The 23,224-nt window shown below is 44.0% G+C and overlaps 1 protein-coding gene across 3 annotated transcripts in view; it reads right to left on the bottom strand.

Moving 5' to 3' along the window:
- The window catches only part of med15 (mediator complex subunit 15), a 172,158-nt gene that overhangs the window by 102,540 nt on the left and 46,394 nt on the right, over positions 1–23,224 (bottom strand). For all 3 annotated transcript variants that reach the window (XM_072243499.1, XM_072243500.1, XM_072243502.1), the window contains 3 exons: positions 14,900–15,096; positions 7,003–7,227; positions 5,134–5,331 (listed from right to left, as the gene is read on the bottom strand). In XM_072243499.1, coding sequence (XP_072099600.1) covers positions 5,134–5,331; positions 7,003–7,227; positions 14,900–15,096 — 620 coding nt within the window. The remainder of the gene's footprint in view (positions 1–5,133; positions 5,332–7,002; positions 7,228–14,899; positions 15,097–23,224) is intronic.

Genomic DNA, 23,224 nt, shown 5'->3' with positions numbered 1-23,224 from the left:
CCCTCCCTCATGCATTTATCGTCAAGTCTGAGTGAGTACGCCACAGCTGTCACTAACTCATTCAAACCTGTGTGGGTGAGTGTGTGCCTACAGGAACATACTGTACATACCCAAATGAAAAGCCATGGATGAACCAGGAGGCTTGTAGTCTGCTGAGGGCTAGACCTGTGACATTCAAGACTGGCGAAACCAGGTACGGCTTGCTGAGGACTAGCTCAAGAGTAAAGGAACGTTTCCAAACAAGGTTGGTGGCAGAATGGGACACTCGTCAACTCTGGCAGGGTTTATAGCCATTATTTCCTATAAAGTGAAACCTGGCATCATGAATGGCAGTGATTCTTCGCTCAACACCCTTTATGCATGCTTTGAATGGGAGAATAACGTTCTAGGATCCCTGCAGCGCCCGGTGACCCTCTGATTTCTGTCTCAGAGGCGCTCAGGCTGTCCTTTCAAGAGGGTGAAACCTAGCAAGGCACCAGTACCTGGTAAGGCTCTGAAAACCTGTGCCAACCAACTGGTGGGCTGTTCAAAGACACCTTCAATCTCTCAATGCTACAGTCAGAAGTTCCCACCTGCTTCAAAAAGGCAAGTTATACCAGTGCCCAGGAAGAGTAGAATGAGCTGCCTTAATGACTATCATCCAGTAGCACTCACATCTACCGTGATGAAGTATTTGGGAGGATGGTTATAGGTAGAATTTACTCTTGTCTTAGCAAGGAGCTGGACCCTCTGCAATCTGCCTATTGCCCCAGCGAATGTGATCTCATCAGCCCTTCACTCGGCCTTGGATCAGCTGGACAATACAAATATCTATGTCAGGATGTTGCTTATTGACAATAGGTCAGTGTTTAACACAATCATTCCTACAGTCCTGATCGAAAAGCTACTGAACCTGGGCCTCTGCACCTCCCTCTACAACTGGATCCCCGACTTCCTAACCGGAAGACCACAATCTGTGTGGATTGGAAACAATTTCTCCACCTCATCGACAATCAACACTGGTGAGCTTCAGGGATGTGTGCTTAGCCCACGGCTCTACTCTCTCTCCATCCATGACCGTGTAGCTAAGCACAGCTCAAATACCATCTATAAATTTGCTGACGATGCGACTACTGTCAGTAGAATTTCAGATGGTGACGAGAGGGAGTACAGGAGTGAGATATATCAGCTAGCTGAGTGGTGTCACAGCAACAACCTTGCTCTCATTGTCAGTAAGACCAAAGAACTGCTGGTGGACTTCAGAAAGGGTCAGACAAGGGAACACACACCAGTCCTCAGAGAGGGATCTGAAGTAGAAATAGTGAACTATATAGTGAACTAATAGTGGTTCCTGGGTATCAACATCTCTGAGGATCTATCCTGGTCCCAACATATCAACGCAGCTACAGAAAAGGCACAACAGCAGCTATATTTCATTAGGAGTTTAAGGAGATTTGGTATGTCACCACAGACACTGGTAAATTTCTACAGATGTACCTTGGAGAGCACTTTAGCTGGCTGCATCACCGACTGGTATGGCGGGGGGGGCGGGGGTTGTTACTGCACAGGACTGAGAAAAGCTGTAGAGAGTTACAAACTCAGTCAGCTCCATACAGGCACTAGCCTCAGTAGCATCCAGGACATTTTCAAGGAGCAATGCCTCAAAAGGTGGCATCCATCATTAAGGACCCCCATCACCCAGGACGTGCCCTCTTCTCATTGCTACCATCAGGGAGGAGGTACAGAAGCCTGAAGGCACACACTCAGCGATTCAGGAACAGCTTCTTCCCCTCTGCCATCCGATTCCTAAATGGACACTGAAGCCTCACTACTTTTTAATTTCTATTTTAGCACTACTTATTTAATTTAACTATTTTACATATGCACTGTAGTTCAGCTTGTTTTCTATTACTGTGTGGCATTGTACTGCTGCTGCAAAGACAGTAAATGTTATGACATATGCCAGTGATATTAAACCCAATTCTGATTGCCCACCTCCTTCCTTTCACTCCAAGCTCTACCATCCTTTATCAGTCTCCTTCTTCAGCCCTTTACCCCTTCCGTCTATCACCTTCCAGCTTCTCACATCATTCCCTTTCATCTCCCCTCCCATACCTTCCCCGATCACTTGCAAGCTCGTGCTCCTCCTTTACCCCCATAATTTTACTGTGTCTTCTGCCATCGTTCTTTCCAGACCTGATGAAGCGTCACAGCTCAAAACATTGAACGTCCATTTCCCTCTGCAGATGCTGCCTGACCTGCTGAGTTCCTCCAGCATTTGCGGCTATTACCTTCCAAATACTATTACCATTGCACTTAGCAATTGAAACTACGTTTTATCGGCATGGAATTGAGGCTTTGGAATGTATTTGTAAATGAAGCAGACAGCAGGCAAACAGCAGTAGACATCTGGTTGACAGGAGTGAAAGGACATGCTGCCAATGACTTCAAATGCAGTTCACATGAAAAGTAAATAACAATTCTTTGGGCTGTAAGAGCCTGTTTCTTTATTGTAATATGTGCCTAACGTCTACTCAATGTAACTCTTCAGACTGCACATATTCACTTGTATTTTAATCCAGGTAACCATTAGTTAAGCAGCAAATCAGACTGTAGTAGATTAGACTGGCAAAGGTGCAAGTGAATCACTGTTCCAACAGATTCAGCTACCAAACACATCTTTCCTCTCTGGTCAGCACTTTGAAAGGACTCTTTACTTTGTGACTCCTTGATCTGCTCTTCTGTCACCATCTTACAGCTTTTTCCCATGCAACATCCATGTTCCAAGTAGTCTTTCCAGCTGAAGCAACGGTTCATAGAATATAGAATAGTACAGGCCCTTCGGCCCACATTGTTGTGCCGACCCTCAAACCCTGCCTCCCATATAACCCCCCCACCTTAAATTCCTCCATATACCTGTCTAGTAGTCTCTTAAACTTCACTAGCGTATCTGCCTCCACCACTGACTCAGGCAGTGCATTCCATGCACCAACCACTCTCTGAGTAAAAAACCTTCCTCTAATATCCCCCTTGAACTTCCCACCCCTTACCTTAAACCCATGTCCCCTTGTATTGAGCGGTGGTGCCCTGGGAAAGAGGCGCTGGTTATCCACTCTATCTATTCCTCTTAATATCTTATACACCTCTATCATAGTTCGCTTGCACATTGTCTGTTCCATTCAGTTTTCACACTCTCTCTGGAAGAAACACTGATTGATCGATCATTTGACACTGCACTTTGAATGTGAACTCCCTGTTGACTGCCTCTTTAATTTTCCTTCCCACTCTGATCTCTGTACTGCTACAATGACACGCCTGATGGTCATTGTCTAGGCACACTGCAGCCTTACAAACTCAAAACTGAGTTACAACTGGTCACTTTTACTGTAAGTCAGCCAAAAGCACATTTATTCCACCTTCAATATCTCACTCTGACCCACTACTTGCAGATCATCACACTGGGGTGTCATTCTCTAATTGTCCTACGAGTAGTCCTTTCCCACAGCACTCTTGACCTCACACTTTCACAGACTCTCTCTGAACTTTAACTCTTTTCTCTCTCCAGATCAGTTCTGATGAATGATTTCTAACCTGGAACAGAGTTGCTTCCCACAGATACTGTCTGACCTGCTGAGTGTTTTTATTTTTACTGTAGGTTTCCAGAATCTGCAACAACTAGAGAAATGCCAAAAGAACTCAGCCAATGAAACAGCATCTGTGGAAAGAGAAGCCAGTCAATTGCACAAGTCAGAGATTTTTCATCAACACTAAAAAAGGGGTCTTGAACCTGAAAGAATGGTCAATTTCTCCCTTCACAGGTGCTGCTTGACCAGCTGAGTTCTTCCAGCATTTCTCTCGGCACTGCACATTTCAGCATCTGCAATTCTTTTATTTTCACTAAACCTTTGCTTTCCCTGTCTTCTTGGTTCATTACTCTAAAGGTGACGCAAGTTTTTCATTAGCAAAAACTATCTCTGATTCTACCTCTTCCACTGACCACATGCAAGCCACTTCCAAACCTGGTGAAAGTCTGTAAACTAAATCAGAAACAAGCAGTTACTGGGGCAGATCTTCCACAAGATTTGTCCCCTTCCCCCTGTGCCAAGCTGATGTTCCAATGTGGTCAACAGTACAATCTCCACAAACAAGGGAAAATCTGCAGATGCTGGAAATCCAAGCAACACACAAAATGCTGGAGGAACTCAGCAGGCCAGGCAGCATCTATGGGAAAAAGTACAGTTGATGTTTCGAGCCAAAACCCTTCAGCACAACCTCCATCAGGGAGATCAGATCCCAACACTTTGACATGGTCCAGTACTGAGCTTCATCAGTATCAAAACAGGCAGTCGGTCAGTGAGACCATGTTCCCAAGTTCAGTGCAGGCGGGCGGCCAGAGAGGACGAGTAGACAAATAAAACTGTTGGTAAAAATTAAAATTTCTTAAATGTAAATATCTAAGCAGCATGTCTACATACAAATAAATCAATAAAACTAATCCAAATAAATAATAAAACCAAACTGAATTACCTTTATCCTGAGAACCCATAACTCTAGTCACTGACTGCAGCTGTCATGGTTTAACCCAGAAAAGGCTCGAGAACATTTCCCAGCTTGAGAACAGACTGCCTGAGGAAGGTACTGCTGCCCTGATGGACTCCATGAGGATTCACTAGAGCGGCAAAAGTGGAAGGCAGGCATCCTTTGCTGACTAACAACAACACTACTGCTGAAAACCAAAGTCTACGCGAGACCTTCAGCATCTGCATGACATCACTGGAAGGTGGGGGCGATCTGTGCTTTGTTTCAGAAAACAATGAGGTCAATAGCAATGCATTTGCCCTTGAAAGCAGACTCTCTGTAACGTACAACGTGATATTTAGACTATCTCGCTATTATTCCTAAAACAGAGTACCAGCGACTATTAATGACAAGTACAAATTTTCTTCTGCAACTTCAAGTACCCAAAGCTGGAGGAGGAAAGAATCGGAGGAAGAGCTAATTCATAATTCAGAAGCAGGTTGCTTTACAAAAACGTGCAACTAACAGCCGGAAAAAGAAACCTGCAGAAACAAAGTACCACACCAGAAATCCCACAGTATCCTGATCAACTCATGCATTGAGGCAGATGGCAGGCATTCACACCATTATCCCTACCTGCCCTCCTGCTCCCATCTGGGCCTGTGCCTGAACCTGGGCCTGGGCTTGGGCTTGAGCCTGGGCTTGGGCTTGGGCTTGGGCCTGGGCTTGGGCTTGGGCTTGAGCCTGAGCCTGGGCTTGGGCCTGGGCTTGCGCCTGCGCTTGGGCCTGGGCCTGGGCCTGGGCCGTCTGCCCCTGTGGAAACTGTGTACGGACCTGAAAGAAAAGCATAAAAATTATACCAATGTGTTTGTACTTTCAGCTTTGCTCATTTCCACTCATCCACTTCTGTTATGTGAAACCTGCTCAAAATTGGACTGTTAACCAGTGCAGTACTAATACACAGAACCCTTTGTTCAGGAGAATATAACATCAGGGAGGATAACTTAATCAGAGCCAGTGGCTCCAGTTTCCTTCCACATCCACACATGTAATGGAGGATTAATTGTACCTGTAGGTTTTCCATAATGCAGGCCAATGCAAAAAGAATCACAGGAAATTTGACTAACTGTGAAAGGGTAAATTGGAGGTCGAGGAAGTGAAGAGTGGGAAAAGGGACTGATGGGACCTGGTTAGAGCTAAGGAGCTGAACAGCTTCCCTCTGTTTTGTGATAAATTAAGGACAGTGGTTGTTGTCCATATGGACTTCAGCAACGCCTTTGACAAGGTCCACATGGAAGATGGTCAAGAAGGTTCAGTTGCCTTGCACTCAGAATGAGGTAGAAAATTGGATTCACAGGCGACAGTGATAGCAGATGGTTGCCTCTCTGACTGAAGGCTTGTGACTAGTGGTGTGCTGCAGGGATCTGTGTTGGGTCCTTGTTATTTGTCATCTATCTCAACCATCTGGATGATAATGTGGTAAACCAGATCAGCAAATTTGTAGATGACACCAAGACTGGAGGCATAGCGGATAGCAAGGGAGGCTATCAAAGCTTGCAGCAGGATTTGGACTGGCTGGGAAAATGACAGGTAGAATTAAAGTGCGGGGTTTTGCATTTTGGGAGAGAGAATTAAAGTGTGGGGTTTTGCATTTTGGGAGAGACAAATCAAGGTACCAAGGGCTTACATAGTGACATTAAGATGAGGTTATATTGCATAATGAGTTCTACCTTCTGACAAAAGCCATTGAGATAAAGGCTTTGTGAAGCCAATTTTTGGGCACAGCTTGCTTCAGATGTGCCTGTGTGCTGAGAAGCAGAATGCCTTTCAATAGGCATAGCATCACCAGGCACAACAGATTATGCAGGTCCAGCTGTAACCGTCTCAGTCACAGCGCTTGCATCAAAAGAACATTATCAGCTCCCTCCCATCTTAATCATGAGCCTTACGTAGCTTTATTACTAATTTTAAAGCATCTTTGCAGATGGGTTAGGGTGAGTGTATGGAGAAATTGATGGCTTTGAGTTGACTGCTGTTCTTAGAGCAAAGAACAGATCCATTTCAACTCAGGGGGTCAAAATTCTTGGCTTTGGTAAGTGGAAGAAACAGCATTGGCAGGAGAATGAATCTGAGACTGCATATAGAAGAAAATAAGGCAAGTTAAGAGAATTCAACAGAGCTCATGTGAACTGATTGAAAGGGTAGTGGAATCAGGATCAAATAAAATCTTAAAAAGTAGATTGTTAATATATAATTCAAAAGGAAAAATGGCAAGCTTAAGAAGGCTATTTGGATAGATCTAGTAAAGCACAGGTCCAGGCATGGTGGGGAAACAGCATACAAGAAAGTTTCACTTGAACTATACATGTGGTCACAGCTGATCTTCTGACACAAAGTGAAAATCCTTCTCCAATACTGCTGAGGCAAGAGATGACAGTTCCATCACCCCACTCCAGCACTGTCAACCGTCCACAACACCACAGTACCCAACAAGAGGATAACTACCTGCTGTGGAGCCTGAAGTTTGATGGGTGGTGGCTGCTGCTGCTGCGTTAAGGGTGAAGACATGGAAACCTGTCCAGACTGGCCGGGTACCTGTGCAACCATGGTCTGTGGCTGGGACTGTGGAGCCAGCTGTGGCTGCGGCTGCGGCTGGGGCTGAGACTGCAGCTGCTGGAGCTGCTGGAGCTGGATCTGCTGATGCTGCTGGAGCTGCTGTTGCATCAGTCTCTGTAAGAACAAAGAGAACTTCAACATCAGGTCAGTAACCTCCTGCCGCCGTGCGATACCCCACAGTACTGGTCCCAGAGCCACAGTGGCAGGACTGTACCCATCAGCCTGCTCCTGCCATTACCATGCCCCTGAACTCTAAACCACAACTCTAACCTGCAAATAACAACACCATGAATGACTTGAGGGTAACACTTAAGCAACGCTGAAAGAATACATTAATTCTTTGCTAACCAAATCCACTGTTTCATAAATCAAGTTACAGAAAGTAAACACCCCCTACCTGCAACCACAACTTACCCTTACGTCAGACATGTTTAATGATTTCTGTCAAACTCCATAAAATTGTACTATAAGTCTGCAAGTTGTTCTTCAGTTTTAAAGGAACCGGGTCCTTTCTGTATTTGGAACTGAACAAAGGTATGAAGGAACCTTGTATAAATTATACATGACTTGCACAACAAGGATCCTTGTGGATTGAGTTAAGAAACCGCAAGGGTAAAAGGACCCTTATGGTAGGTATATACAGGCCCCCCGACAGTAGGTGGGATGTGAACCACAGCTTACAACAGGAAATAGAAAAGTCATGTCAAAACCATGTTACGGTAGTCATGGGAGATTTCAACATGCAGGTCGATTGGGAAAATCGGATTGGAAATGGATCTCAAGAGAGTGAGTTTGTTGAATGCCCATGAGATAGCTTTTTAGAGCAGTTTATCATTGAGCCTACGAGGGGATCAGCTATACTGGAAAGGGTGTTATGTAATGAACCGGAGGCAATTACGGAGTTAAGTTAAAAGAACCCTTCGGAGGCGGTGATCACAATATGATTGAATTCAACTTGAAATTTAATAAGGAGAAAGTCTAACATTGTAGTCTTTCAGTGGAGTAAGGGAAATTACAGTGGTATGAGAGAGGAACTAGCCAAGGTAAATTGGAAAGGTTGACAGCAGAGCAGTGATAACGTGAGCTTCCAGGAAAAATGAGGAAGGTTCAGGACAGATGTATTCCAAAAACATAGAATTACTCAAATGGCAAAATAGTACAATCGTGGCTGACAAGGAAAATCAAATCTATTGTAAAATCAAAAGTGAGTGCATACAACAAAGCAAAAATTAGTGGGAAGACAGAATTGGGAATCTTTTAAAACCCTACAGAGAGCAACTAAAAAAATCATTTGGAGGGAAGAGATGAAATATGAAAGCAAGCTAGCAAACAGTATCAAAGTGGCTAGTAAAAGCTTTTTCAAATATGTAAAAAATAAAAGGGAGATGAGAGTGATATAGGACTGCTAGAAAATGAGGCCGGAGAAATAATAATGGGGATCAAGGAGACGGCAAATGAACTAAATGAGTATTTTGCATCTGTGGAAGACACGAGCTGTGTGCCAGATGTTGAAGGGTGTGAGGGAAGAGAAGTGAGTGCAGTCACTATTACAAGGGAGAAGTTGCTTCAAACCCCAACCAGATGAACTGCACCTTAGGGTTCTGAAAGAGGTAGAATTAGAGATTGTGGAGCCATTAGTAATGATCTTTCAAAATTATTGGACTTTGGCATAGTGCCGAAGGACTTGAAAATTGCAGATGTCACTTCACTCTTTAAAAAAAGGAAGGCAGCAGAAAGGAAATTAAAGACCAGTTAGCCTGACCTCAGTGGTTGGGAAGATGTTAGAGTCAATTGGTAAGGATGAGGTTATGGAGTACTTGGTGACACAGGACAAGATAGGACAAAGTCAGCATGGTTTCCTTAAGGGAAAATCTTGCCTGATGAACTTACTGGAATTCTGTGAGGAAATTACACATAGGATAGATAAAGGGGATGCAGTGGATGTTGTATATTTGGACTTTCAGGAGGCCTTTGACAAGGTGCCACACACAAGACTGCTTACCAGGTTAAGAGCCCATGGTATTACAGCAAAGTTACTGGCATGGCTAGAGCATTGGCTAAGTGGTAGGAGGCAATGAGTGGTAATAAAGGGACCCTTTTCTGGTTGGCTGCCAGTGACTAGTGATGTTCTGCAGGGGTTGGTGTTGGGACCACTTCTTTTGATGCTGAATATCAATGATCTAGATGATGGAGTAGATGGCTTTGTTGCCAAGTTTGCAGATGAAACAAAGATTTATGGAGGGACAGGTAGTGTTGAGGAAACAGGTTGGCTGAAGAAGGACTGAGGCAGATTCGGAGAATGGGCAAGAGAGTGGCAAATGAAATACAATTCTGGAAAATGCATTGTCATGCACTTTGGTAGTAGAAATAAATGTGCAGACTGTTTTCTAAATGGGGAGAAAATCTAAAAATCTGAGATGCAAAGGGACTTGGGAGTCCTAGTGCAGAACAACCTAAAGGTTAACTTGCAGGCAGTCAGTGGTGAGGAAGGCAAATGCAATGTTAGCATTCATTTCAAGAGGTCTAGAATACAAGAGCAGGGATGTGACGCTGAGGCTTTATAAGGCACTGGTGAGGCCTCATCTTGACTATTGTGAACAGTTTTGAGCCCCTCATCTAAGAAAAGATGTGCTGGCATTGGAGAGGGTCCAGAGGCTGTTCACAAGGATGATTCTGGGAACGAAAGGGTTATCATACAAGGAACGTTTGATGGCTCTGGGTCTGTATTTGCTGGAATTTCGAAGGATGAGGGGGGATCTCATGGAAACCTTTCGAAAGTTGAAAGCCTAGACAGAGTAGATTTTTCCCATGGGGGATGGGGAAGTCTAGGACAACAGCCTCTGGATAGAGGAGTGTCCATTTAAAACAGAGATGCAGAGAAATTTTTTTAGGCAGAGGGTGGTGAATTTGTAGAACTTGTTGCCACAGGCAGCCGTGGAGGTCAGGTCGTTGAGTGTATTTATGGCAGAGATTGATAGGTTCTTGATTGGACATGACTTTAAAGGATATGGGGAGAAGGCTGGGGAGTGGAGCTGAGGAGGGGAAAGAAGGATCAACCATGATTGAGTGACGGAGCAGATACGATGGACCAAATGGCCTAAACATAGTGATATTAGTGCAAGTTGAGAGAAAAATGGTCTGAGGAAGAATTAGGGCTTTTCAGGTCTTTATTATGTAAGGATTTGAATACAGGTGGTCACATTGCAATTATATAGGGCCTTGGTGAGAGCACTCTGGAGTATTCTTCTTCAACTTTGATCTTATTTCAGAAGTATCTGGAGTGTGTAGTGAAGGTTTAATAATCTAGTTCCTGAGTCTACATACTGTACATTTGTGGAGAGTGGATGGGGACTATATTCGCTAAAGTTTAGAAGAAAGGAAGGTTTCACTGAAATGTACAAAATTCTCTCAGGGCTCTGCAGGCTGGATATCGGGAAAACTTCTCTCTCTGCGAACAAATCTAGGATCAGGGGACAGAGTTTGAAAATAAGGAGTAGGTGGATTCCCTACCCCAGAGGGCTGTGGATATTCACACATTGTGTTCATTCAGATCAGAGACTGGTCGGTTTCTGGATATTACAGGAATGAAGGAATGTGGGGATAGTGCTAGAAACAATGCTGAGGTGAAATGTGAACAATAATTTACTAGAGGGCAGAGCCAGCTTGAATGACCGGATGTTCTACTCATCTTCTATAACGCTGAGCAGTGACAGCTCAATTCTTAACGTGTGAGTGGCCACAGGACTGTTGTCCTTTACCTGTGCACACACGCATAATGACAGCATCACAGAGTTGGTGTAGGCTACGAACGGGAAGTGGGCTGAATTGTGTGATGCTCCAGTGGGCATCTCTTTTGCTCAGTAACAAATTAGGGTACAGTAGCTGCTGCACAGTCCAGTTATCAGAATGCCCCTCGTCATGGCGTCTCATCCTGTCTCCTTTTCTGGGATATTTACATCCTTCTGCACTTGAACTGTTGAAGCTTATGTAGTTTATGTACGTCATGTAGTGAGCTGCTGCTGCTAAGAGCTAATGTTCATGGTGTTTATACCCAGGTTATATCTGCCCATGATAATGAACTTGAACTTCACAAACCATTTGCCCTGCTTACCACACCTGTGTACAAGCAGACCCTGGTCTCTTTGAAGATCAATACCACACATTCTTTTACCTTTCACAAAATGGCCTTTTGATGTTAAATGCATTGAAGTGGACAACCACATACAATTCCACATTATATTCAATTTGCCATGTCCTCGCCCATTTCACTCATCCTGTCTAATCTCATCTAATTTAGTCTCACAGGCAGAGTTGGAAATTTGGCCCCCTCAATCAGACTGTTGGTAAAGATTCTGAACAACAGAATCCCAAGCACTGATCATTCACACTCTTTGTTCCCATTCCCAACCCCAATTCCCTGTGCTCTTTTAGCCAACCTTCCGGATGGAACCCTTTCAAAAACCTTCTGAAATTACAAATTACAAATGATGCACTTACAAAGAAGACATGACAGTAGTTATATATTTCATTAAGAGTTTGAGGAGAATTGGAATGTTTTCAAAGACACTCACAAACTTCTACAGATGCATTATTGTGGAGAGCATCCTAACTGGTTGCATCACTGCCTAGGACGGAGGGGCCACTCCATCACGTGCACTAGCCTCCCCAGCATCCAGGACACCTTCGAACCTTCAATCGGCGATTCCTCAAAGGACCCCCATCACCCAGAACATGCTTTCTCATTGCTACCATCAAGAGGGTGGTACAGGAGCCAGAAACACACTCAACATTTCAGAATCAGCTTCTTCCCCTCCACCAACAGATTTCTGAATGAACAATGAACCCATGAACACAACCTCAGTTTTCTTTCTTCTACTCTTAATCTAATTTTCTTTTTTTATATACAGTTGCTAGAAAAAGTTTGTGAACCCTCTGCAATTACCTAGTTTTCTGTACTAATTCCTCAAAATTAGGTCTGATCTTCATCTAAGTCACAATAATAGCAAACACAGTATACTTAAACTAATAACACACAAAAATATAATTTTCACCTCTTTATTGAACACGTTACTTAATCATTCACAGTCCAGGTTGGTAAAAGTACACAAACCCTCATATTTAACTGGCAGAACGTGCTTTAACAGCAATAATCTCCACCAAATGTTTCCCATAGCTGCTGATCAGACTGGCACAAAGGCATGGAGGAATTTTAGACCATTCCTCCATATGCTCCATCACGTGCTGTCGAAGTTGCATTCCATCTTGGACAATATCTCCCATCCACTACATAATGTACTGGGTGGGCACAGGAGTACATTCAGCCAGAGACTCATTCCACCGAGATGCAACAGTGAGTGTCATAGGAAGTCATTCCTGCCTATGGCCATCAAACTTTACAACTCCTCCCTTGGAGGGTCAGACACCTTGAGCCAATAGGCTGGTCCTGGACTTATTTCCTGGCATAATTTACATATTACTATTTAATTATTTATGGTTTTATCACTATTTAATTACTTAAAGTGCAACTGTAACGAAAACCAATTTCCCTTGGGATCAATAAAGTATGACTATGACTATGACTACATAAAACTGAAACAACAGGAATTCTGCAGATGCTGGAAATTCAAGCAACACACATCAAAGTTGCTGGTGAACGCAGCAGGCCAGGCAGCATCTGTAGGAAGAGGTGTAGTCGACGTTTCAGGCCGAGACCCCTCTCGGCCTGAAACGTCGACTGCACCTCTTCCTACAGATGCTGCCTGGCCTGCTGCGTTCACCAGCAACTTTGATGTGTGTGACTACATAAAACTGTTTCTGTTCATCAATATTTCTGGGATACTTTGCATGAAAAGCCCTCTTCAGGTCACGCCACAGCATCTCAATTGGGTTAAAGTCAGGAGCCTGCCGTTCCAAAACACAAATTTCTTCTTTCTAAACCACTCTGTTGTTGATTTATTCCTGTGTTTCGGATCATCATCTTGTTGTATCATCCCACTTCTGTTATGCTTCAGGTGATGGACCGCTACCCTGACAGTCTCCTGTAAAATGTCTTGATACAATTTTGAATTCGTTGTTCCCTCAATATTGAATTTGTTGTTCCAGGCCCTGAGGCAGCAAAGCAGCCCCAAACCAAGATGTTCCTCACTGTTGGGAGGTTTTAGTGTTGGTGGGCCTTGCCTTTTTTTCCCTCCAAACATTGCGGTGTGCATTTCTGCTAAAAAGTTCAACTTTTGTCTCATCTGTCCACAGAACATTAGCCCAAACTGTTGTGGAACTGTTTTTTTGCAAACTTGAGATGTGCAGCAGTGGTTTCCTCCGTGGTGTCCTTCCATTAACATTAGTTTTGTTCAGTAATGGACACATGAACAGAGATTTTAGCAAGTGCTAGTGGTTACGGCAGGTCGTTTGCTGTTACCGTTGGGTTTTTCCCCACCTCATTCAGCATTGCACATTGTGCTCTTGATGTGGTCTTTGCAGGACACCCACTCCTAGGGAGAGCAGCAACAGTACTGAAGTCCTGCCGAAGGGTCTTGGCCAGAAAAATTGACTGTCTCTTTTCCACAGATGCTACCTGGTCTGCCTAGTTCTTCCACCATTTTGTGTCTGTTGCTTGGATTTCCAGCATCTGCAGATTTTCTCTTGTTTGCGATTGAACAATACTGAATTTCCTCCATTTGTAGACAATTTCTCATACTGTGGACTGATGAACACTCAGGTCTTTAGAAACGCTTTTGTTGCCTTTTCCAGATTCATGCATCTCTACAATTCTTCTTCTCAGGCCCTCTGAAAGTTGTTTTGGTTGAGGCATGGTGCACATAAACAGATCTTTCTTGAGAAGAGCAGCCTCTGTAACCTGACTTTGTCTGTCTTTTTTTTATAGGGCAGGGCACCTCTACAACTCACATCTCCAATCTCATCTCATGATTGGAATACCTGACTCCAAATAGCTTTTGTAGAAAGCATTACTCCAGAGGTTCACATACTTTTTGAACCTAGACTGTGATTGTTTAAATGGTGTACTCAGTATTGACAGGAAGCAGTACAATTGTTTGTGTGTTATTAGTTTAGGCAGGTTATGTTTGCATATATGATTGTGACTCAGATGTAGATCAGGCCACATTTTATGAGTAATTTATGCAGAAAACCAGATAATTACAAGTGTTCACACACATTTTCTTAGAAACTATATACTTTTTATTGTAACTTATAGTTTTTACTACTTTGTATTGCAATGCACTGCAGCTGCAAAACAACAACTTTCATGACATACGGTATGCCAGCAATATTAAACCTAATTCCCAAACACACCCACAGATACCTCTTCATCTATTCTACTGGTCGCAGCTTCAAAGAACTCCAACATATTAGTCAAAAGGAATTTCACTTTTCATAAATCCATGTAGCTTCTGCTCAGTAACTACATCTTTCACTGTAGGTGCACGTTTTCCCTACCTCTGGGGTAAAACTAAGAGGTCTGTGGTTTTGTTTTAAATATCGTTGCCATTTTACTAACCTCCAGTCAACAGGAACAATTCAAGAAGCTGTACAGCTTTGGGAAATGTTGACCAGAGCAGCCAAAATCTCTAAAGCTACCCCCTCCAAAACTCTAGGATATAGACCATCAGCTGTCTGGGGTTTACAATCCTACCAATTGGTCTAGTACAATTTTTGGCTTATGGTTCCTTTATTCCCTCTTTGTGGCTTGAGCCAGCTGACCCCAGAATGGCAGTGTTGAATACCCTGTCCCTGAGCACAGGTAACCCGGTCGCCCTGGGTGCCCGTTTACCTGCTGCTGCTGCTGCTGCATCTGTAGTTTCATTATCTGCTGCTGTGCCTGGAACTGCTGCTGCTGCTGTTGTTGCTGCTGTTGCTGCTGTTGTTGCTGTTGCTGCTGTTGTTGCTGTTGCTGTTGTACAGCCTGTTGAGCCTGGAACTGTTGCTGTTGTTGCTGCTGCTGGGCTATCTGCTGCATCTGTAATTGGGCTGGGGATTGGATTGCAAAAAGAACATCACTAACTTTGACCCAGGATCTGGCCAGCTGCTTCAAGCAGGCAAAGCGTGCCTCACCAAGACATAGGAGGGAGCAGTTTGTACAGATCACTCAGAAGTTATGTATCCCATAAGGTACAAAAGTCAGTTGAGTTTGTCAAAAGTTCTTAATAGGTTTTGAGGAGCATGTTCAACCAATACAGAGAGTGTCATGCTTACAACACACATTATCACAGGGCTATCCAAACCTACTGTACACACTATTTCACTCTTACAAACAACTCTGTTGTAAAACTAACAAACCAAGGGAAGCAATAGGTAATCAGTATGGCTCATGAAACAAAAACTAACACCCAGATCTTAAGCCCCCATCTGTACCATGTCTACTCCAAAATGCTGGGAGGATAGTCATCCCAGGACAACATGGAGTAGGTGCACAATGCATTACCTAGACAGCAGTACTGATCCAACCATCAAACCGCATTTGTAAATGAATAATACTGCAGAGGCACACAAATAACATCACGGCTGACATTAATCACAAATAAACCAGTAGTCTTAAGATCCAGGCTGCAACCGTTTCTTTATTACGGATTTTGTCATCCATCCTAATAACGTGACCCATTCCAACTACTCTGCTGCATTCTCCTCATATCCAATCTCAGTTCCTCACACTCTGTCAAACATTTTTAGATATTATTGCTCAAGACAACATGAGTCACTGAAAATGAATCTGATTCTCTTCCTGTGATCTCCTTCTCTTTACTTCGATGCTCTTATTGTTCTGATTTCTAAAAGGAAGGAAAAGGCTTCAACTTCTCCAAACACCAACGCCAGGCAAGCTTCATTCCCATTATCTCCTTACTACCACCTCAGCTAAATATCCCATCTCTAATACACATCCTCTTCCAATTTTCTCCATCAGCCCCCATGCTACTGCTCCTTCCTCTACTCACCTTTCCAATTCCCCTAAAGGACTGACAGGGAAGATGCCCACTTCTGTGATAGATTTCCAGTAATGAGGCACATATCCTGAGTTACCCATGCCTTCCCATGGACATGACCCTGACACATCCGGCTGCAGATACCTGTGCCACTCCAATGAATCAGGAGGGGCAGCACCACGGCCTGACAACAGGGTTCTCAGCTCCTGGGCTGGGAATGGGAACTCCTGGCTGCTTGGAATATATTGAACATTTATTATTTAAGTTAGTTTCCATTACTTGAGTTGATTTTTAGTAAGAACACTTTATACTGTCGTTTTTTAAAAAATGTCAAGGACTGAATATGGCGCTCGGGAGGCTGTATCGGAGAGGCTGCTCAGAAGCTCGGAGTTTTCGGACGGAAGGACTCAGTGTTGGCTGTGGTCGGCTGCTTCCAAGGTATCGGCAAGTTGACGGTGCCTGGAGGTTTATGGCAGGGAGTTTCTCCCTTTTGCTGCCTGCTATCGGGGACTCGGGAGTCGATCGACTCGGGGACTTTGAGACTTTTTTTTTTATAGCCTATGATCTGTTCTTTATCAAATTATGGTATTGCTTCAACTATATGTTATAATTATGTGGTTCTGTCAGTGTTCGTCTTTGGTCTGTCTTGTTTTCTGCAATATCACTCCAGAGAAACATTGTATCATTTCTTAATGCATGTATGCATTTCTAAATGACAATAAAAGAGGACTGAGTGTTCTCATAATCTAAACCCAATGACTAGGCCTCCAAAACCCTCCAAATTCCACATAATTCACCGCCCTCTGGCTAATGAAATTCCTCCCTATTCTGAAGGGACGTCTTTGTGCCCTCTGGCCCAAGACTCTTCAATTATAGGAAACACTGCCCGCACATCCACTAGGGCCATTAAACGCTTCTCATACGTTAACCCTTTCAGCCCCTGGATCATTCTTGGGAACCTCCTTAGAACCCTCTCCAGTGTCAGTACATGGGGCTCAAAACAGCTCACAATACTCCAAATGAGACCTTATAAAGCCTCAGCATTACACCTTTCCTTCTATAACATAGTCCTCTCAAAACGAAAGCTAACATTGCAATTTTACATGGGGAATTAGTTCCTTGCTGTCAGCCAAACAAGCATCATGTTGAGCCCTCCTGCCAGCTTCCAGAGCTGCACCCAGTTGCACAGCAGATTCAGCCAAGCAAGAGTCCCAGTAGGCATGATCTCCACTATGTGACAGGGAACAGCATTAACTGTCAAGACATTTGTTTAAACCTCAAAATAAACTTTTGAATTGTCAACTGGAGGGAATGCAAAAACTTGCCCCTAACTGTAGTTGCCTCAGTAAATTCATCATGATTCTATATCTCCAATTTGATAAGGTACCAGCTATGATTCAACAGTGTTCACTACAGACCAAATCCCAGTGCAGAATGGGGCAAGCAAGGGGGGCTGTGTCAATGTGTGAACCTCACAACTTTGCACATGACCCTCTTAGAGGTCCCCCCAGAGCAGAAATGATCACAAGGATGATACACGGTTGGTTCACCTTCAATGACTCCACTCCAAAACAAAGAGGCAGCAGGCAATATTTGCTCATTGTTGACTCATTCACATAAGTTTACAAGAGGATGATCATCCATTGAACATCCAGTCCTCCACTAAACCCACCACGTACAACATAGCAACTTGAAGATCCTTCATGGTATTAGATTGGAGCGTAGAATTGTTATTTATCTTGTAGTTTAACTTTCCTATGTTGGCTTGTATTTTATATAATTACCTATATTGAACTGAATTAGATGGAGTAAAAATCTTTACTTTATGTCTCCATCTAAATGTGCAACGTGCAATTTATAGTAATTTGTAATAAATAGTATGTACAACAGGACGGTCAATATAACAAAGAAATACAATTGTATCAGCGTGAATTAATCAGTCCGATGGCCTAGCTGGAGAAGCTGTCCCGGGGCCTGTTGGTCCTGGCTTTTATGCTGCGGTACCGGTTCCCGGACAGTAGCAGTTTGTGGTTGGGGTGACTCGGGTCCCCAATGATCCTTCAAGCCCTTTTTACACACCTGTCTTTGTAAATGTCCTGAATAGTGAGAAGTTCACATCTACAGATGTGCTGGGCTGTCCACACCACTCTCTGCAGAGTCCTGTGATTGAGGGAAGTACAGTTCCCATACCAGGCATTGATGCAGCCAGTCAGGATGCTCTCAGTTCTGCCCCTGGAGAAAGTCCTTAGGATTTGGGGGCCCGTACCAAACTTCCTCAACCATCTGAGGTGAAAGAGGTGCTGATGTGCCTTTTTCACCACACAGCCGGTATGTACAGACCATGTGAGGTCATTGTGATGTGGATGCCAAGGAACTTAAAGCTGTTCACCCTCTCAACCCCAGATCCACTGATGTCAATAGGGGTTAGCCCGTCTCCATTCCTCCTGTAGTCCACAACCAGCTCCTTTGTTTTTGCGACATTGCGGAAGAGGTTGTTTTCTTGACACCACTGTGTCAGGGTGATGACTTCTTCTCTGTAAGCTGCCTCATTACTATTTGAGACTAGGCCAATCAAAGTAATATCGTCAGCAAATTTAATTAGCAGTTTGGAGCTGTGGTTGGTGACACAGTCATTGGTATACAAAGGGTAAAGGAGGGGGCTTAGGACACAGCCCTGGGGGGCTCCTGTGTTGAGGGTCAGAGGGGCAGAAGTGAGGGAGCCCACTCTTACCACCTGCCAGCGATCTCACGGGAAGTCCAGGATCCAGCTACACAAGGCAGGGTGAAGACCGTGGTCTCTGAGCTTCTTGTCAAGCCTTGAGGGAATTATGGTGGTGAATGCTGAACTGCAGTCCAAGAACAGCATACTCACATAAGCATCCTACTTAGAGCTGTGGCTGTTGCATCATCTGTCGATCGGTTGTGTCAGTAGGCGAATTGTAGGGGGTCCAGTGTGGGTGGTAGAATGCTGTAGATGCAGTCCTTGACCAGCCTCTCAAAGTATTTGCTTACTATTGCGGTGAAAGTGACAGGACGCCAGTTACTCAGGCATGTTACCTTGGTCTTTTTAGGTATAGAGACAATGGTGGACGTTTTGAAGCAGGAGGGCACTCTACACTGAAAGAGGGAGGTTAAAAACTGGTCTGCAAACACACCTGGTAGTTGTGCCACGCACACTCTGGGTATCAACCTGGGATGCTGTCCAGTCCCGCAGCCTTGCGACTGTCCACTCGTTGGACACACCTGCGTACTTCAGCCTCAGACATGACCAAGCTGCAGGTCTCTTCAGTGATCAGGCAACATCAAATCGAGTGCACATGTAAATGTTTAGTGAATTTTCCTGTAATAATGGTACAGTTGCTTCTGTATTTTTCTAGAAACTTCTTAGTTTTTAGTATCAGCTGTTCTGCTACTTGAATCTTGCTATTTTATAGGCTCATTGTTATCACTGAAATTTTTGTTATCTCCAGGTTGAATACGAGATGAACACGATTTCTTTTTCCTTTTCCCAAACAAGAGAAAATCTGCAAATGATGGAAATCCAAGCAACATACACAACATGCTGGAGGAACTTAGCATGCCAGACAGCATCTATGAAAGAGTACAGTCAACATTTCGGGCTGGTGTAGCAGGGGTAAGGGGGTGCATGTCAGTCCATGGCCTCCTTTACTGCCACAATGAGGCCACACTCAGGTTGGAGGAACAACACCTTATATTCCGTCTGGGTAGCCACCAACCTGATGGCACGAACATCGATTTCTCAAACTTCTGGTAATGCCCCACCTCCCCTCTCCTGAACCACTCCCTGGCCCCTTTTCCCTCTTTAACTCCCTCTGGTGCTCCTCCGCCTTTTCTTTCTTCCATGGTCTTCTGTCCCCTCCTATCAGATTCCCCCTTCTCCAGCCCTGTATCTCTTTTACCAATCAATTTCGCAGCTCTTTACTTCACCCTTCCCCCCTCTCCTGGTTTCACATATCACCTTGTGTTTCTTTCTCTCCTCTCCCCATCTTCTTACTCTGACTCCTCATCTTTTCTTTTCCAGTCCTGCTGAAGCGTCTCAGCCCAAAATGTTGACTGTACTCTTTTCCATAGATGCTGCCCGGCCTGCTGAGTTCCTCCAGCATTTTGTGTGTGTTACTTTTTCCTTTTCTTTGTTCTCGCACCTTCTCTTTCTTGTTCTATTTCTGCTCTTGTTCTTGTAACACTTAATAAAACAACTGAAAGAAATACATTTTATGCCTCATTCTTGACTTCAGAAGAACCTTTGGATTACAAAGGTTCAAAGGTTTCAAAGGTACATTTAATGTCAGAGAAATGTATACAATATACATCCTGAAATTCTTTTTCTTCGCAACCATCCATGAAAACAGGGGACTGCCCCAAAGAATGAAAAGCAGTTAAATGTTAGAACCCCAAAGTCCCCCCACCCACGCATAAGCAATGACCCCCCTCTCCCAGCAGCAACAAAAAGCATCGGCACCCCACTGAACACTCAGCGGGCAGCAAAGCATCAGTAAAGACGCAGACTTGCAGAACCCCAAAGACTACTCGATCACCCATAATTCGACATACCACAGGTTCTCTCTCTCCCTAATAAGGGAAAAAAAGATGTCTCCGTTTCACAGTGAGAGGGGAGACATGACAAACAACTCACTAATTTACAACGTTGAAAGTCTGTTGCATCGCTTTTTCCGAGCTCTGTGCCCAAAGAACTCAGGTCTCTGAGCACACAGCGAACCAGCTTGCTGCTTTCCATCCTCCGTCCCACATGACACACCAATACAAAGTATCAAGATCCATAGTGAGTTGCTGGAAAACATGTATCTCTGGGTAAAGAGACTTACCAGTACCTCGAGTCCACCATGACAGGCTTTGGCCATCAAAGGCAAACAATGTTTAAATCCAGCAAACTCATGGTCAATCAGGCAGTGGTGATGCCTTACCAGGCGGACGTAACGCCTCAGAGACAGCAGTAACAGGCACCTTAAAACTCTGAGGAACCATCACTAATGACATTACTGCTTAACTGTCCAATATACTGGGAAGATGAGGTATTCAATACGAATATCCTCTCCTGGGCCATCTTCCCCAGCACCAAACAGCTACGTTCAGCTGGCTCTGATGTACCAAACATCAGGCACTCTTACTCTGAGCCTAAATGTGGGAAGAGAATTCCAGGAGGGCAGGAAAAGAATTCCAATCTTTCTTTTAATGTAGAATCCACATCCACTTATGGGGAGCAGTGATTGTGACAAGTCAAGTAAAGGAGTGCCCAGGAAGGCAACGAGCACCTCAAATCTCTTTTGAAGCACCTCTTGTCCCATTTATAGCAAAGTTTGCAGAGTGCTGGCCAGTCACCCTGGGGGTTGCCTAAAAGGATGGAAAGAGGAGGAAGAGTACAAATCAGCAAAGAAAATTACATTAACCATTATAAAACAATAGCTCAGTGGAATATTAGGGACAACAAGGTCTTGTGAAAACTATTCAGGAAATTTATGAGGGTGCTATCAAGAATGGGGGACAGCAGTCATGAAGAGAGACTGAAATTAACGTTCCCCATTTGACAAGGATATATGAGTGTCAATAGAGGTGTTTAAGCTCAAGGAGAAAGTTGCAAGAGTATATAAGCAAAAACAACACACTGGCAGAAGGAACAATGATAGAAGATTGAGAAATATGATTAGCAAAAGAACCGGATAAAAACTAGATGCTGTTAAGATCTGGATTACGATGCCTGAAAGAATGCTAAAGGTAATTAAATACCACTGGCATTCAGAATTGAGACAAAGCTGCAGTCATGAAGAAAGAACAGAGGAGTGGGACAAATGAACAGCTGATTCAAAAATAGCCCAAGTACACTGGGGTTATCCCTTCTGCAAGATTCCATTATACTAAGGACTCTTTCGACAGATTTTCATTCAGTATTCTCCACACACCCTTAGGAACACGGAACAAAATAACATATCTCCTCAAACTTTGATGGCTCTGACAGTTAGACCATAAGACCATAAGATATAGGAGCAGAAGTAAGCCATTCAGCCCATCGAATCTGCTCCGCCATTCAATCATGGGCTGATCCACTTCTTCCAGTCATCCCACTCCCCTATTTTCTCCCCATACCCTTTGATGCCCTGGCTAATCAAGAACCTATCTATCTCTGCCTTAAATGTACCCAATGACTTGGCCTCCACAGCCACTTGTGGCAACAAATTCCACAGATTTACCACCTTCTCACTAAAGTAATTTCTCCGCATCTCTGTTCTAAATGGACATCCTTCAATCCTGAAGTCGTGTCCTTTTGTCCTGGACTCCCTACCATGGGAAATAACTTTGCCATATCTAATCTGTTCAGGTCTTTTAACATTCGGAATGTTTCTCTGAGATCCCCCCTCATTCTCCTGAACTCCAGGGAATACAGCCCAAGAGCTGCCAGACATTCCTCATACACTAACCCTTTCATTCCTGGAATCATTCTCGTGAATCTTCTCTGAACCCTCTCCAATGCCAGTTTATCCTTTCTAAAATAAGGAGCCCAAAACTGGACACAATACTCCAAGTGTGGTCTCACGAGTGCCTTATAGAGCCTCAACATCACATCCCTGCTCTTATATTCTATACCTCTGCAAATGAATGCCAACATTGCATTCGTCTTCTTCACTACTGACTCAATCTAGAGGTTAACCTTTAGGGTAGCCTGCACAAGGACTCCCAAGTCCCTTTGCATCTCTGCATTTTGAATTCTCTCCCCATCTAAATAATAGTCTGCCCATTTATTTCTTCCAGCAAAGCGCACAACCATACACTTTCCAACATTGTATTTCATTTGACATTTCTTTGCCCATTCCCCTAAACTATCTAAGTCTCTCTGCATGCTCTCTGTTTCCTCAACACTACCCACTCCTCCACCTATCTTTGTATCATCGGCAAATTTAGCCACAAATCCATTAATACCGTAGTCCAAATCATTGACATACATCATAAAAAGTGCGGTCCCAAGATTAACACCTGTGGAATTCCAGTGGTAACCAGTAGCCAGCCAGAATAGGATCCCTTTATTCCCACTCTCTGTTTTCTGCCGACCAGCCAATGCTCCACCCATGCTAGTAACTCCCCAGTAATTCCATGGGCTCTTATCTTGCAGCACCTTGTCAAAGGCCTTCTGAAAATCCAAATACACC

Source organism: Mobula birostris, chromosome 25, assembly GCF_030028105.1.
Source record: "Mobula birostris isolate sMobBir1 chromosome 25, sMobBir1.hap1, whole genome shotgun sequence".
In the NCBI taxonomy this organism is placed as follows: domain Eukaryota; kingdom Metazoa; phylum Chordata; class Chondrichthyes; order Myliobatiformes; family Myliobatidae; genus Mobula; species Mobula birostris.
The sequence above is the reverse complement of the archived record's forward strand: the minus strand, read 5'-3'. Positions and strand labels throughout refer to the sequence as shown.